Consider the following 14939-nt stretch of genomic DNA (forward strand, 5'->3'; position numbering starts at 1 on the left):
GGGCCGCGGCGGAGCCACTGTCGCCGGCAGCAGCTCCAGGTAAGGCGGCCGTCGCCTCCCGCGGGCCTGGGTGCGGTCGCGCGGTCCCCGTGGCCCGTCGTGTCCCCGATCCCGGCTTCCAGCCCCTGCCCCGCCACTCGCTGGCTGTGCATGACCTTGGGCAACTGGCTCCCTCCGGCCGCGAGTCTCAGTTCCCTTCTCCGTGACCCTGGGGGCGCGGCGAGCACGGGATGCAGCCCCGGCCCGCGGCAGCGCTCGGGGCGCAGGGTGGGGCGTGTGTCCCCTCCGGCCGCGTGGGGGTGGCTTTGCCAAGTCCACTTGCGCGGATACAGTCCCTGGTGTGTCGCCTGGTCTGGGCGGAGGCGTTGGAGCATGGAGCGGCTTTCTGCTTAAGGAAAGCCAGCAGAGGGGGGCGGGGGGGGGCCGGGGCGGGGGGGACCCCAGTTCCTCCGGGAGCCTTCGTCCTCCCAGGTCGCCCCCATGCCCGACGCCCGGGAGCGAGTACCGCGGTGCTCGCCCCCGGGGAGTCCTGGGGAGCATCGGGTGAGCGATTCGCTTGTGGGGTGAGCCCCGAAAAGTGGCTGCGCCTAGGAATTCCTCTTCTTCTGTTTAAATCGTGCAATTGACCTTGAGCGAGCCTCAGTTTCCTCCCCTGAAAGTGGCTTGCTAGATGGCCGTGAGGATGAGGAGGCGGCACAGGAAAGTTCCCGGGGGCTGTAGCGCCCCCAGCATGGCGGCTGTCACACCCTAAGGTGGGGGCGCACGGTCCAGGAGCCTGTCGCTTCCCTGGAACTCATCTGTCATCACCGGGTCCCCTCTGGTCTCCTCTGCCTAGGGGTGGTCAGTGGCCCCTCTGGGCATGAAGCAGGGCCCAGGGGATTGGGGGGAGGGGCCCCCAAACCGGACACACATCCGGATGGATCTCCAAGACGCGAAAGCTGTGAGACCACACTTCCGGACCTGTGGAGAGTCCTGGCTTTATCCTCGCGAGCCTCTGTTTCCTGACTAGTAATAGAAAGTTATGAATTCCTACCTACTAGCGAACGAGTCCCTCGTAGGTCACGAAAGCTCATTAAATCCATGTCTCAGCATCTCTGACCCTGAGAGGGGGGAAATTCAATAGAATGAGAAAAGAGCATTTCTCCAGCACCTGCCCGGTGCAGTCCTGGTGTGCTGCGCGTTCGGTAGTGGCCGTGGTCATCTCAGCAGCCCTGGGAAGCAGGTGCCATTAGGCCCCAGCGTACAGACAAGGACACCAAGGCTCACAAGGGGCCCGTGACCTCTGCAGGGCCACACTGGTAGGACGTGCCTGTGCTGGGAGTGGCCCCAGGTCTGCCCGGCTCTGGACGGCTTCTAAAAGTATCGCACCAGCCCCAAAATAAGGCTGCGAAAGGTGTCTAGCATGGGGCTTGGCACCTGGTAGGTACCACCCAATCAGCGTGCGGTCCTTGTCCCACCTGCACTAGGAAGGGGCTGAAGGCCGGCAGCAGGGCTGGGGTGTCCTCGCGGGCGGTTCCTCCAGGGGTCTGCAAGGCAGGAAGGCCACTGCTCACCGCCACGCGGGAGGCCGATGCCAGGCAGACCCGCCCCATCCCCCCGACGTCTCTCCCTCCCTCTACCCAATGTCCCAGCTACCTCGTCTGCATGAACCTCGGCCTCTCCTGCCTTCACGGGCACTTTCCGTTCTCCATCCTCTGCTGATGACTAACTGAACTGACCGTCCCAGACAAGGCATCCGAGGGGAAAATGAGGCCAGCTGCGGTCCATCTCCACTGACACCCCGGAGAAGGAGAAATAGGATTAAGACCCAATCCCAAGGATTTAGCTCGGCCTCGGAGAGGAAATCCTTGCTGGTGGGAAAATGGATGTCCAGAAAGGCTAGGGACGTTCCTTTGCCAAAAACATTTTTAGAGAAGAAGAGCACATGCAAACAAAATGAGCGGAATATGACCGAGGCTCTTCCAAATGCAGACATATTCATGAGGAAGCCGAGTGCCTAAATGTCCAACAATGTGGGACCGATTACGTAAATCAGGAGACAGCCATGTGGCTGCTGAAAACGGACAGCGCTTAGTGAATGGGGGGCATGCTGTGCATGGCATGTGTGTGGCACGGTCACAAACTGGTGGCGGTCACTAAAAAAAAGCCTAGAAGAAAATAGACCCAAGAGCATTAACCATGTTTGCCAGTGGGTGGTGGCATTATGGGGGATTTGTGCCCTGACTCATAATTTCTGAACTTTGCAGGTTTTACGCAGTGAGCATATACTTTAACAATCAGCGAACATAGAACTGTCTGGCTTCTGGGGATGCTATAACTAAGCCACCACTCCTGCCTCCTCCTGGCCGGCACCCAGGACAGGGCTGGCACATGGATACGTGTCAGCGATAGGGCCCCCCTCTGTGTCGAGGCCCAGCTGGCCCGTTAGAAGGAAGAGGGACGGTAAATCATTAATACTGATAATATCTGGCATCTGTTGTATTCTTACTGTGTGCTCACGATAACCTCGTGAAGTAGGTAGTAGCAATACCCCATTTTACAGAAAAGAAACCAAGAGTCACATACATTCAGCCACTTGCCCAGCCTGGTATCTCACGTGACTGAATCCCAGGCCATTGAAATCCAGAGCCCACCCTTCCGACCAGAGACGGGAAGGTCAACTGATCCAACTGGCTGACACTCACGTGCCTATTACAGAAACCCTGTGGGGTGGTGAGTGCTCTCTGCCCTGCCCGCTGTCCCGTCCAGGTGAAGAGCTGACTCAGCACTGACCTCCAAAGTTCCAAGCTCTGTGCGGGATGCAGGGGACCCCGGGGTACAAAGGCACCACCTCTACAGAGTGGTGTGTCAACAGTGTCCTCGGGACTCTGATGGGAGCGTTGTTTAGGAAACCATGTGACTTCAGAGGTTGAAGGGTGAAGGCTCCCCAGAAGAGATACTACGGGAGATAGTTCCAGAAAGACAGGCTAGAACTCGCCAAGTGAGTGAGGGAGGTTAGAACCACGGTTCTCAACTGGGCATGGTTTTGCCTCCCAGGGGACCTTTGTCAATGTCTGGAGGTATTTTTGATTGTCACAACCGGGGCGGGGGGAGGGTGACACCTAGTGGGTAGAGTCCAGGGATGCTACTAAACATCCCACCATGCACAGGACAGCCCCTCACGACAGAGAATTATACTGTCCAAAAGGTCAATGGCCCTGGGTGGGGAGGGACGGGTGCTCCAGGGCAGTGATCAGCCCGTGCGAGGCAGCCCCAGACCCGCCCCCGGTGGCTCCTTCCTGGGTGCTGGGCCCTCGAAGCCCAGGTCCGCTCTGCACCAGCAGCGCCCACGGTGGGCTCTCTCTTTCTTAAACATAAAAGCTTTATAGAGCTCTAATGCGCATGCCATTTAAAGTGCACGCGTCAACCGCTGCTACAGTTGCGCGACCATGACCACCATCCAATGCCAGAGCAAGTCCATCGCCCCACCGGCTGTCACTCCCGATCTGGCTGTCACTCCCGCCACTCCCGGACCCAGCGCCAGGCAACCGCTCATCCGTTTCTGTCTCTGTACGTGTGCTTATTCTGGACGCAGCGAATCGATGGACGCGTACGCCGTGTGGCCTTTGGTGACGGGCGTGTTTTATTTAGCATGATGTTTTCGAGGTTCATCCATGTCGTAGCATGTGTCAATACTTCGTTCCTTTTTATGGCCAAAATAACGTTCCGCTGCGTGGAGGGGCCGCAGTTTATCTGCTCATCAGGCGATGGACATCTGGGTTGTTTCTGCTCTTTGCGCAATTGTCAGTAACGCTGCTATGGACGCCGGTGGACGGGTTTTTGCGAGGACATGTATTTCCGCCTCTTTCGGGTATGCAACCTAGGAGCAGAATTACTAGGTCACGTGACAACGCCATGTTTAACCTTCTGAGTTCCTGCCAGGGAGTTTTCCGAAGCAGCTCCGCCGTTCCGCGTTCCCGCCGGCCGTGTGGTCGGGCCCCTGTTTCTCCTCGTTCGTGCTACTTCTCCGGCTTTTGGATTCTCGCCACCCTAGTGGGCGTGAAGTGGTGTCATCGTGGCATCTGATTTGCATTCCCCTGATGGCTAATGAATGTGCACATCTTGTCGGGTGCCTGTTGCCCATTTACGTGTCTTCTTTGCAGAACCGTCTATTCAGATCAGAGTCGTCCTTTCAAATTTCGTTGTGCCGTTCCCTCACTTAGACTGTACGCGATCGGGCCCCGCCCACGCCTTCTCTCCTCACCCACTCTGCTCTGGCCACAATGTCCGCGAAGTGGCAAGCTGGTCCCCGCTCAAGTCCTTTGCATGGGCTGTGTCCTCCGCCAATCAGCGTTCGCACGGCCTCTCTGGGGTCTGCCTTAGCCGGGCTTTCCCTGTCAGCTCAGTCTCAAGGGCCGCGACCCCCAGCTTCTTCTAGCACATCTGAAAGTTCCTTTTGATCTTTATTTATTTATTTATTTTTTACTATCTGTTAAGAGCTGAAAGAACTGGGCTCTACACGTGACTACACCGGTCATCACTGTGTGAACCTAGGCAAGCCGCTGCCCCTCCCCGGGCCCCAGCTGCCCCATCTGAAACCAGACGGGGCGTCTGCTGCCTCTCCCGGGTCCTTCCAGCTCCGCCCTTCTTTGATGCTGGCTTCTTTGATGCTGGCGCTGCCAGGAGGGCGTGGCCTGCGCTGTGGCAGGGAGGGAAAGGTAGCTGGAGCCAAGCTGGTCGTGGATCAGAGCAGGCAGAGCGGCTGATTGTGGCCAGCCCGGCCCCGTGGGTTCAGTCTCCAGGCGCACATGGCCGCCCTGACCTGGCTCCCAGCCTCCAAAGCAGCAGAAAGGAGAGTCGACCGCTCCAGCAAGGACTGGACATCGCGGCCACTCTCAGCCCCGGGAGAAAAACCTTCTCACCCCAAGATCCTCCCTGAGTATGTGGACAGTGAAAGAAAGGGCGAGACTCTCTGGGTGGCCGGAGCACAGAGCGTGCGACGGGAGGAGGGGGCAGGAAGCTGGACGAGGAGGGACAGGAAGCTGGACGAGGAGCTGCAGGAAGCGGGCTTCCAGGTCTGGCCGGCCCCGTGCTGAGTGGGTGCGCGTCACGTGGCCTGCTCACACCCACTGAGCTCTCAGGAAGCGCCGGGCTTTGAGGCCCATGTGCCCACCTGTCCCTCACAGCAGTCAGGTAAGGCAGGGTCTCTCATGACCTCCGTCCCTCCAGCGGAGGTACATCGAGCAGAGACGCCAAGCCACTCCTCCCTCCGGCCACCACAGAGATCAGCAGTGGGACCGGAATGTAACCCAGGCGGCTGGCTCCAGAAGCTTCTTGCTCTTGACCCCCACAAGCCTCTTGACACCCTGGTGCAGCTGGCATTATTATTCCCGTCTCGCAGGAAGTTGAGCTCGAAGCACAGTCGCCTGGCTCAAGTGGCCTCTGGTGAGAAGCAGAGCTGGGAGCAGGACCAGCACGGAGGCCGTGAGAGACTTTCTCATCAGGGGCCTCATGGCCAACACGACGGTGGCAGGCTAGGAGGACAGCCTCCGAAGCCAGCGCAGTCCCATCTGGCCTTGCAGACTGTCCGGGGCTGACCGCGAGCCGCCCCCACGCTCGCCGCCCTCCAAGGTCCTGTGTTTTGCGAGGCTCTTGCAGGGCTCCCCGTCTGGCGGCCTCGGGCCTTCTCTCACAGGAAGGGGGCGACCTGAAGTCCAGCATTTCTGAGGAAAGACCAGAAGATGGCCGTGGGGAGTGGGGGGGTGGCATTTACTGAGGCGCCGCCCGCCCCAGCACCATGCCTTCACCCTCCCCGTTTCACAAGCGGAGACACCGAGCCTCACAGGGGGTTCCTGGCCCCTTCCCAGGAGTGCGGCTGGCGTCCCGAGGTGGGCTTGCGGGGTCCTGGACGCTCCCCTCCCCAGCACGGGCCGTCTGCCTTCCTGACAGGGAGGGGGTTGGGGGGGGGGCTCTGCCCACAGCAGGAGCTGTGAGGAGAGCAGCGAGGTTGGTGTGTGCGTGTCCTGGGGCGTGCGTTTTCAGGGTGACCTATCCCAGGGAAGGGAACCTCGTGGTGTCTGTAATGATAAAGCAGCTCCTTTTGCATAAATGCAATCACTTTAAGGGGAAAAAACAAAAACCAAAAAACAAAAAACGTTAAGTAAAAGGAAATAGCACTGGTATTATTTTATGAGTTTGGCAAAAATCATGAGGGTGGGACAGGAGGAGCTGGGAGACACGGGGCCGTGGGCCCGGCAGGCTGTTGTGGGGTGGACGGGACAGGCCTCTTCCCACTTCCGACCAGCCGTGTAGCCTCAGCCTGGGCGCTGGACCTCTCTGAGCCACATTTGCAAAATGGGGTACCAACGGGTGCCCGGACTGCTCCACCGAGTTCTCCTGTCAGACTCCAGATGAGCTCGTGGGCACGTGGAGGCGCCGTGGACGTGCGGGAGGGGGCGGGGGATTACATAAGATAATCAGCAGGCATAAATGTTCCTGGCGAACGTTAGAAGTTTGCTGCTGATATTGTTAAGGTGACAAGGTGACCCAAAGGCTGAGGACTTTGGCCGGTAAGAGCAAGCCGTACCTTGCTGGAAGGGCGACACCCTCCTGGACTGAGGTCAGGGGGAAGAACAGGGAGAAAGGAAGCCATGGTGTCTGTGGGGACAGTTCTAGTGCCCGGGGCGGGTGGCAGCAGCGGCGGCTGCTGCTGGAGGTGAAGGTGCTGCTGGTGGCGGTGACGGTGACAACCCGGTGGCGGGCTTGAGGGCTGTTACCACAGGGAGGTGAAAACCCAGAAAACGAAGAGCTCTGCAGGGCTGCCCAGAACAAGGGACCTAGACTTATTCTCTGGGGGCTTAGCTTTTTGGGAACCTACAGAAATATCTGCAGACCACCAAATTGCAAGGAATACGTGTTTAATCGGCAATCAACAAATGTAACCCGATGACAGGTAGTCAGGGGCAGCTCAATATGCTCAATAGCTACATACGAATTATATTTTCCATGCAATGTGCATGTGTTACGATGTATTTGCTCTGCAGCAGGGTAAGAGTGTATAGTAGGGGTCTACAGTGGCTTTCAGGGGCTGTGACTGATTGACAAACACTTTGTAAGACAGTAAGCCCCCCGCCATGGGAGGTATGCAAGGAGAGAGTGGGGCTGCCTCTCTGGGATGCCGTGGGAGGGGTTCCTGAACTCCAGGTGACCGCCGAGTTTTGCTTCTACCCAGAGCCCTCCTATTTTAATATTTCAGGGTCTCCTGACGCCTTCCCTCCCACCCCGTCCACACATACACACACACGGTTGCTGGAAGAAACTTTTGAGCTGCTAAGCCCATCTCCTCACCTTTCTGCTGGGAAGTTGAAGGTATGAAACTTGTGAGAAGTAATACAGCAAGTCGGAGCCACCCCAGGGACTCACACGCAGGGTCTGATTCCCAGCCGTGTCCTTCCCATCCTGCCCCCTGGGGGCAGAGTGTTGGGCCCCCCAGGCAAACTCCGGCAATCTAGGGTCTCACCTCCCCCAGAAGAACCAAGACAGAACTTTCATTTGGCCCAGCCCAAGCCCTGCCCTGAACACCCCTTTCCCAGGCCTCCCCCACACTGGCCAACCCATGGCTGGCGGTGGACTCCGGCCAAGTCGCAAAAGACATAAACCTCCATTTCCTCATCGATGAAACGGACGTGAGTGACGGTGCCCGCGTGACAGGGCCGTGGCAGAGCTCAGACATAAGGTGTGCAAAGTGCTCCGAACACCGCCTGGCACCTTCCGAGTGCCCGGCAAATGGAGCATCATGCTGTTACGGCGACCATTTTGATGTGCATTTACTCGGTCCCATGAGTGTTAAGTGCCTGTCGGGGTGGAGGCTGCGCTCACAGCACTCGGACGAGCAAAGACAATGCCAGGGAGAACACATGCTCCGCAGAGGGCCCAGGGGAGCGGTGGGGGAGCTGCCTCTGGGGGTCAAGCAGGGCCCCCTTGCAGAACCGACATCCGTGCCCTGGTACAAATGTCCAGGTCAGTGGCAGATCGTGGGCAAGATGGAGTGTCAGCGTGTCCGAGGCACTGGAGCAGGGTCGGTGTGGCCAGGTACCCACAGAGGCCTGGGGGTAACGCAGGAGGTCGGAGAGGTGGGGTGCAGGCCCCGCGGGGCTGGGCGAGCCAAGAGGGGAGTAAGACCGGGCAGCGTGGACGAGACGGGAGCAGGCTGGCGGCAGCAGGGAAGCCAGTGCAGAGCGGTCACCAAAGTCCCGGCGAGAGACCGTGCTGGCTTGGCCAGGACCCGGATGTGGCAGCGGCCAAGGAGAGTAGCCGCACCCAATACAGGGGCATCTCAGAGGCAGAGCCACCAACCTTGCGGACGGGTTGGATGCAGGGATGAAGGCAAGACGGAAGTCAAGGATGATGCCCTGGTACTCGGCCTGAGCGCCCAGGTGGGCGAAGGGGAGGCAGAGGGCGGAGAAGGGGCTTGGGGGTCCTCGCCCAAACCCACGCTTCACGATCTGCATGCACTTTGTGCCCACGACACCTCGAGCAGGCAAACCCGTGGAGCCAGAAAGCAGGGCGGGGGTTGCCAGGGGGCGTGGAAGGGGTTGGGGTCGGGGACGGGGGCCGTGACAGCGGACGGGTGTGGAGTTGACTTTTGAGGGGGATGAAAATGTTTTGGAGCCAGACAGAGATACTGGTTATAAAGGTTCTGAATGCTGCCGAACCGCACGCTACGAAATGGTCCGTTTTATGGCTTTCGCCTCAACTGAAAAAAAAAAAAAAAAAAGGAGAAATAGACTCTCGGACAAACAATAACTAAGGGGATTTGTTGTCCCCAGAGGTGGCCTCAGAGAATGAACCGGACCAGACGCACGTATCAGGGTGGGGCGGACGACGACGCACACTCAGAGGCCACGGCCAGGCCTGACGCAAAGCTCTGCCACGTCTGCACCAGCCGTGTGCCCCTGGACCAGCGACTTAACCGCCCCGGCCCTGAGTTTCACTGCCCGTCAAATGGGAATAATAATAACCTCTGCGTCGCGGAGGCATGAAATTATCCGTATGCACTCAGCAAAGAGAAGTGGTCAGCGTCCTGGCTTCTGGTCCAGGTCACCGTTTGCCAACGGCGATGCATCTGTCATGATGAAATGCCCACTTTGGTCCCTCCATCCAGCTCTGCCTGGTGGACACACGTCCCGGGTGTGGGCGGGTCTCTCCCTGACCTGGCCCCGCCCCCCAGTTACAGGACCTGCTGCCCAGCTAGGGGCCCCGCCCCCCAGCACCTAACAGCAGCGTCAGCCTAAGTGGAGCCGCACCTCAGCCCTGCACTCGTAAGTAGGAAGAGAGGGCTTCTGGGGAGGCCAGAGGTCACTTTGTCCCCATATCACTCATCAGCACCCAAGCTGTCGCGCCCCCGGAGAGCACGCAAGCTGCCCGGCTGACATATGTCCCCCCGCGTCTGGGCCCATCCGGGACTCCTGACGGGGTGGCGTTCCTGCGCGGCTGCTGCTGGGCCCCTCTGCGCCCTCAGCCCCAGGTGCTCAGACCTTCGACGGGCCAGTTATGGGGACATGCCGAGAAGTTACAGCTCAGGAAGATGGGAACCGCCTCCCCCGGCCCCAGTGACTCCGTGTCCCATAAGCCGTGGTGATAACTGGGGCAGCTGGACCCCGCCCCGGCCGGCCCCCACTGCCATACCCAACCTCCGATGTACATGCAGCAGGTGAGCAGGACAGCGGGGACCCTTCTTCCCTTCCAGTCACATGGCCACCCCCTCCGCTCACACTCCCCGCGACGGGGTTAAAACGCGCCACCGCCCCCTCTGAGCTTCACTGGCAGTGTCCTCTCTGCCTGGACCCTGCCTGTCCCCGTCTTCACTGAGTCACCTCCTTCCCGTCTGTACAGATCTCATCTCGAATGTCTCCTCCCCACAAAGCTTCAGTATCTTCCAGGTCAGGTCTCCCCCGCCCCCCGCCATTCCCGCGGTGCCCCGTCCACCCCCTTTCTATGCCTCTTAACTGCAATTAGATGAGCCACTCTGCAGCGAGTTGCTCCGCGGCTGTGTCCCCTACTGTCTGAGAAGCCCCAAGGTGTGTCTGTCGCGGTCCCCACTGTGGCACGGTGTCTGCCCCTGGCAGGCCCTCGACAAAGATGGGGTGTTTGCCCTGGCCTTGCGGCTTTAGAACATAATAAAAATAACTTTATCATAAGATGCAGATGCTTCTGACTTACGATGGGTTACATCCCAAGAAACCATCATTAAGCTGAAAATATCGTGACTGGAACACGCTGCAGGGTCCCGGTTATTCACCCACGACCCGGGGCGGCCGGGAGCGGCTCTGGCCGCCGCTGTCCAGCGTCCTGAAGCGGCGCCTCCGTGCACACCGCGAACACGGGGAAAGCACAAAATCCCAGACCCAGAGCTCAGTTTCTCCCGAACGCGCGTGGCCTTCGCAGCGTCGTCAGGTCGAGACCGTGAGTCAGGGACCGTCTGTCATAACTTTAGAATATTCTCATAAATAATACAACGTGCCACGCGCAAGGCACTGGTTTTCACACCTTCACTCTCTGCACGTTCCCGTCCGCCAAGTGACGGAGGACATGTTGTTATTCCCACTTTACAAATCAGAAAACCAAGGCTCAGGGAGCTGGCAGCACCGCGGCCAAGGTCCCAGAGCTACGGAATGGCAGCGTCGGAATTGGAGCCCAGAGCGGTGCGAACGCCCTTGCTCCTGGCCCCTGGCGCTCCCTTCGCTGCCCCGAGTGTCGATGTATATGCAGAACGTGCTCCAGCCCCCACTTCTCAGGAGCGCCCGCCGGCTGGACCAGAGGAGCCCGGCACGCAGTGGTGCCCGATGAATGCGCCTTCTTTTCCTGCTGTAAGATGTCTCCGGGGAAATCAGATTCCTCATCCACGCCGAGTGGGAAACCCAACCAAAGGAGCCTTCGCGGACTCCCTCGGACCAGAGAGGGAACTTCGTTTCACTTCCTGATGAGAAGGGAAGAAGAATGCGTGAGATCTGAGCGGCCCGGGAGGGTGTCCCTTACGCGATGGGGCTTTTTAAGGTCACGAAGGAAAGGAAGCTGCTGAGCCGCGTGTACGCTGTGCATGAGACGGTGTCCAGCACGTCGCGTGCCTGCGCACACGCAGAGGCACAGAGAGGGGATGGAAGCCTCCAGCACGCCACGGGGTCGGCACCGGGCACCTCCCGGGTGTGAGGGCTTGGGCGCTTGATGCCCAAATAGTTGGCCCCTCCCGTATACCTCATGACGCTTGGTTTCCTGCAATAAGCAAGTCATTGCTTTGGAAGTTTGAAAGGAAAGTTCAGGAAAGTGTCCTTTACGTTAGCGGTAATGGTGATGACGATGGTGGCGATGACAGTGATTTTGGGGGTGCCGTGGTCCTCTAGGGCAATCATCCTGTCTACAGAGTATGGGATGGATTGTGCTCCATGCAGAAGGTCACCAGGACCTTCTGGACCTGGGCCGTGAAACAGAGATACAACAGAAGTGGTTCTCGTTTGACAAAAGGAACCACAGCTGTCCCATTTGTCACTGTGCAGCAGCATTTGGCACATTGGAGGCTGTGAAAGAAATATTTGCTGAATAGAACAGAGGGAGGGCAGAGAAAGAAAGAAGGAAGGAGGGAGGGAGAGAAGGCAGAGGGAGGAAGGAATTTCTAATTACAGGAGAGGCTGATTCATTCAGATCTGAAAACCCCAAAACATCAACTCAAAGATCGGTCCGATTCCAAAACACCTATACCGGGCCGTTCAGGAGACTCAGAATATTTTGGTGAGAAAGGGAGATTCTCACGCTGCTGCCATCTCCGAAGTTAATTAAGTGTGGCAGGGACAGCCATGCTGCTCGGGCTATTTATGTAATGAAAAGGCCTGCTAAAAATAACACGCAGAGGTGCCGCTCGCGAGGCCGGGTGGCTGAGCGCGATGGAAGGGCAGAGGGGGACCGGGAGCCATGATGCCCGCATCGGCGCCGTGGTGACGACCAGACGATGCTCTTCAAGTTCGGGTTGCGGAACCGCTCCAGGCAGGAGCCTGGGAGAAGCTCCATTTATGTCACGTGGCGGTTAGCTTTGCTTCTGAGAGGGACTGGATTTCTGCATACGCCCAGATCTCAGGAGACGGCCGGTGCCGGCTGCTCTCCGCAAAACCAGGGTCAGCTCCAGAGAAGGCGTCCAGGAATCAAGCAGCCCGTGGCTCGTTTTGTATCAATGGGAACCACAGAATATCACCACGAGGAGTGAGTCTCTGAGGGTTAGCCAGGAGGCATTGTGTGCGGCCGTTCTGTTGAAGTAATGTTTGCAGGGGGAGGGGGGAGGAGGGAGGGGAGAGAGGGAGGAAGGGACTGGAAACCACCCGAATACCTGTGGTGCGGGATGACGGTATGAACCCGGGCCAGCCCCGCGCCCCCCACGGACTGCGTTAGAAAGGTTCCCGAGTCCCATGCCCGCTCACCTGGAGGCGGGACCACACGTGCCGCCAAATGGGAAAAGTGAGATGCAGGGAGATGGACAGAGCAGGTCGGCTACGCGTGGTCAGCAGACTGCGCCGGCAGTGAACCTGGCCCCCTGCCGGCTCCATGCAGCCCAAGCACTCAGACCGGCTTTTACACGTGTCAACAGTTTAGAAATAGTTTCGAAGAGCTGGAGGAAATCTAAAGGAGATTATCTCGCGACACGTGAAAATTGGGTGGAATTCACATTTCAGTGTCCCCCGTGAAGCCTTCCTGGAGCGCGGCCCCACTGGCTCGCGTGCACGTCGCCTGGCAGATGCTCTTTACCCCGCGGTGCCGGGGCTGAGCAGAGACCCATGCACGATGCAAGGCGGGGAATATCTGGCCCCTTCCTGGCTACCTGGCCCTTTCCTGTGGAAGCTCGTGGGCCCCTGGTTTAGAGCACGGTGACGTTTTGTAAAAGGACAGTGTCAGGCAGCGATCTCGTCACTATGTTACAGTAAACCCGTCACATTTGCTACTTTATCTGTCCGCGTTATTGTTTGTCCATCAGACTCTCAGCCCACCGGCGGGGCCGGGCTTGGGAGCTGGCGCCGAACAAGCAGACGTCACCCGTTCTGAAGGAGCTCGGAGTCTGTCTGATCCTTCTTTCTGTGGTGTGAACAGTGCCAGCCCCTCCAACCACACCTCACACGATGACAGGGCAGCCCAGCCCCTGCATCCGACTCCTGCTGCCCGTCCTGAGGGCCTCGGTCCCTCCCGAGGACAGGCGCCCAGACGGCCGTGCCTCCCGGCATCTCGCAGGGAGGTCGGGTCTAGAAGGAGCTCACGCTCTTGCTCCGTTTTCAAAGTGCTCAATGCCTGACCTTTGCATTTTCAGCTCCTGCCCTCCGCAGTCCCGGACGCCTGTCACGGGGATGGGCCTGGCCGTCGGCTATGGAGAAGGACGCGGCCACATCTCCACATGACCCTTCCCGAATAACAGCAGGGCCACCTCCAGACACGTGGCCCAGTGCCTCGGTCTCGGTGCCAGACCTGCATCGGCCTGGGAGGAAGCCGGCTCTGCGGGGGGCGATTTGAGGGCTGGGCTTGCAGCCACCGACTTCGCCTCTTCTCTGCTCACACCCATGCCGACGCCTCTGAGGACTCTGCTTTATTCACGTCTGGAAAACCGGCACTGAGCCAGTCACTGTGGCCTCCCCACATCTGGACACTGTCCCGTGGCTCCGGTGGCCGCCTGGAGCCCGGCGGCTGACACTGGGGGGCCGGAAGGGAAGCAGCCAGGGGCTGTGGGCAGGGGAAGAGCCCGGGCTCCTGCGATGGCGTCCAACGACACGGCCTCGTCCGCCTGTCTGGACTCGGCCGCCTTCAAGGTTGCCGTCAGCACGGTGCTCACGGCCCTCATCCTGGTCACCGTCGCCGGCAACGTGGTCGTCTGCCTGGCCGTCGGCCTGAACCGCCGGCTTCGCAGCCTGACCAACTGCTTCATCGTGTCCTTGGCCGTCACCGACCTGCTCCTCGGCCTCCTGGTGCTGCCCTTCTCAGCCCTCCACCAGCTGTCCTGCAGGTGGAGCTTCAGCCAGGCCTTCTGCAACATCTACACCAGCATGGACGTGATGCTGTGCACGGCCTCCATCCTCAACCTCTTCATGATCAGCCTGGACCGGTACTGCGCCGTCACGGCCCCGCTGCGCTACCCCGTGCTGGTCACCCCTGTCCGGGTCGCCGCCTCCCTGGTCTTGATCTGGGTCGTGTCCATCACCCTGTCCTTCCTGTCTATCCACCTGGGGTGGAACAGCAGGAACAAGGCCAGCGCCATCGATGACGCTGCCCCGCACTGCAAGGTCCAGGTCAACCTGGTGTACGGCCTGGTGGACGGGCTGGTCACCTTCTACCTGCCCCTGCTGGTCATGTGCGTCGCCTACTACCGCATCTTCAAGATCGCCCGGGACCAGGCCAAGCGGGTCCACCACGTCAGCTCCTGGAAGGCGGCCACCATCCGGGAACACAAAGCCACCGTGACGCTGGCCGCCGTGATGGGGGCCTTCGTCGTCTGCTGGTTCCCCTACTTCACCGCCTTCGTGTACCGCGGGCTGAAAGGGGACGACGCCGTCAACAAGACCTTCGAGGCGGTGGTGCTGTGGCTGGGCTACGCCAACTCGGCCCTGAACCCCATCCTGTACGCCACGCTGAACAGGGACTTCCGCAGCGCGTACCAGCGTCTCCTGCGCTGCTCGCCCGCCAGCCGCGAGGCCCACGGGACTTCTCTGGTGTCCAGCAGCTCTCGGGTCTCCAGGACTCAAAGCCAAGAGCCCGGGCGGCAGGAAGAGAAGCCCCTGAAGCTGCAGGTGTGCAGGGGGAGCGAGGTCGCAGCGTCCTGGGGAGCCATGGACAGGTAACAGCTCGGCCATGGGCGTGTGGGACGGGGCTCGGGGAGGGGGGCTGGAGCCCGGAAAGGGTGACCGGGATGGCGGCTGCTCGCGAGGTGCTGGCACCCT

General features: G+C 59.6%; 1 protein-coding gene across 2 annotated transcripts; it reads left to right on the forward strand.

The window, feature by feature from the left end:
* On the forward strand, positions 1 to 14840 carry LOC105307885 (histamine H2 receptor). Of its 2 annotated transcripts, none has more exons than XM_011383554.1 (2): positions 1 to 39; positions 13322 to 14840. In XM_011383554.1, the coding sequence occupies exon 2, from the start codon at positions 13761 to 13763 to the stop codon at positions 14838 to 14840; it is 1080 nt and encodes a 359-aa protein (XP_011381856.1). In that variant the 5' UTR covers positions 1 to 39; positions 13322 to 13760. The 2 variants fall into 2 exon arrangements, with proteins under 2 accessions (XP_011381856.1, XP_023380866.1); XM_023525098.1 differs by lacking the exon at positions 1 to 39 and adding an exon at positions 7246 to 7347.
* The last annotated feature ends 99 nt before the right edge of the window (positions 14841 to 14939 follow it).

This window comes from Pteropus vampyrus, unplaced genomic scaffold, assembly GCF_000151845.1.
Source record: "Pteropus vampyrus isolate Shadow unplaced genomic scaffold, Pvam_2.0 Scaffold524, whole genome shotgun sequence".
NCBI classification, from domain to species: Eukaryota; Metazoa; Chordata; class Mammalia; order Chiroptera; family Pteropodidae; genus Pteropus; species Pteropus vampyrus.

What these genes read in the sequence shown, in the direction of transcription:
- LOC105307885 (XM_011383554.1), top strand. Translation starts at nt 13,761, where the DNA reads ATGGCGTCCAACGACACGGCCTCGTCCGCCTGTCTGGACTCGGCCGCC.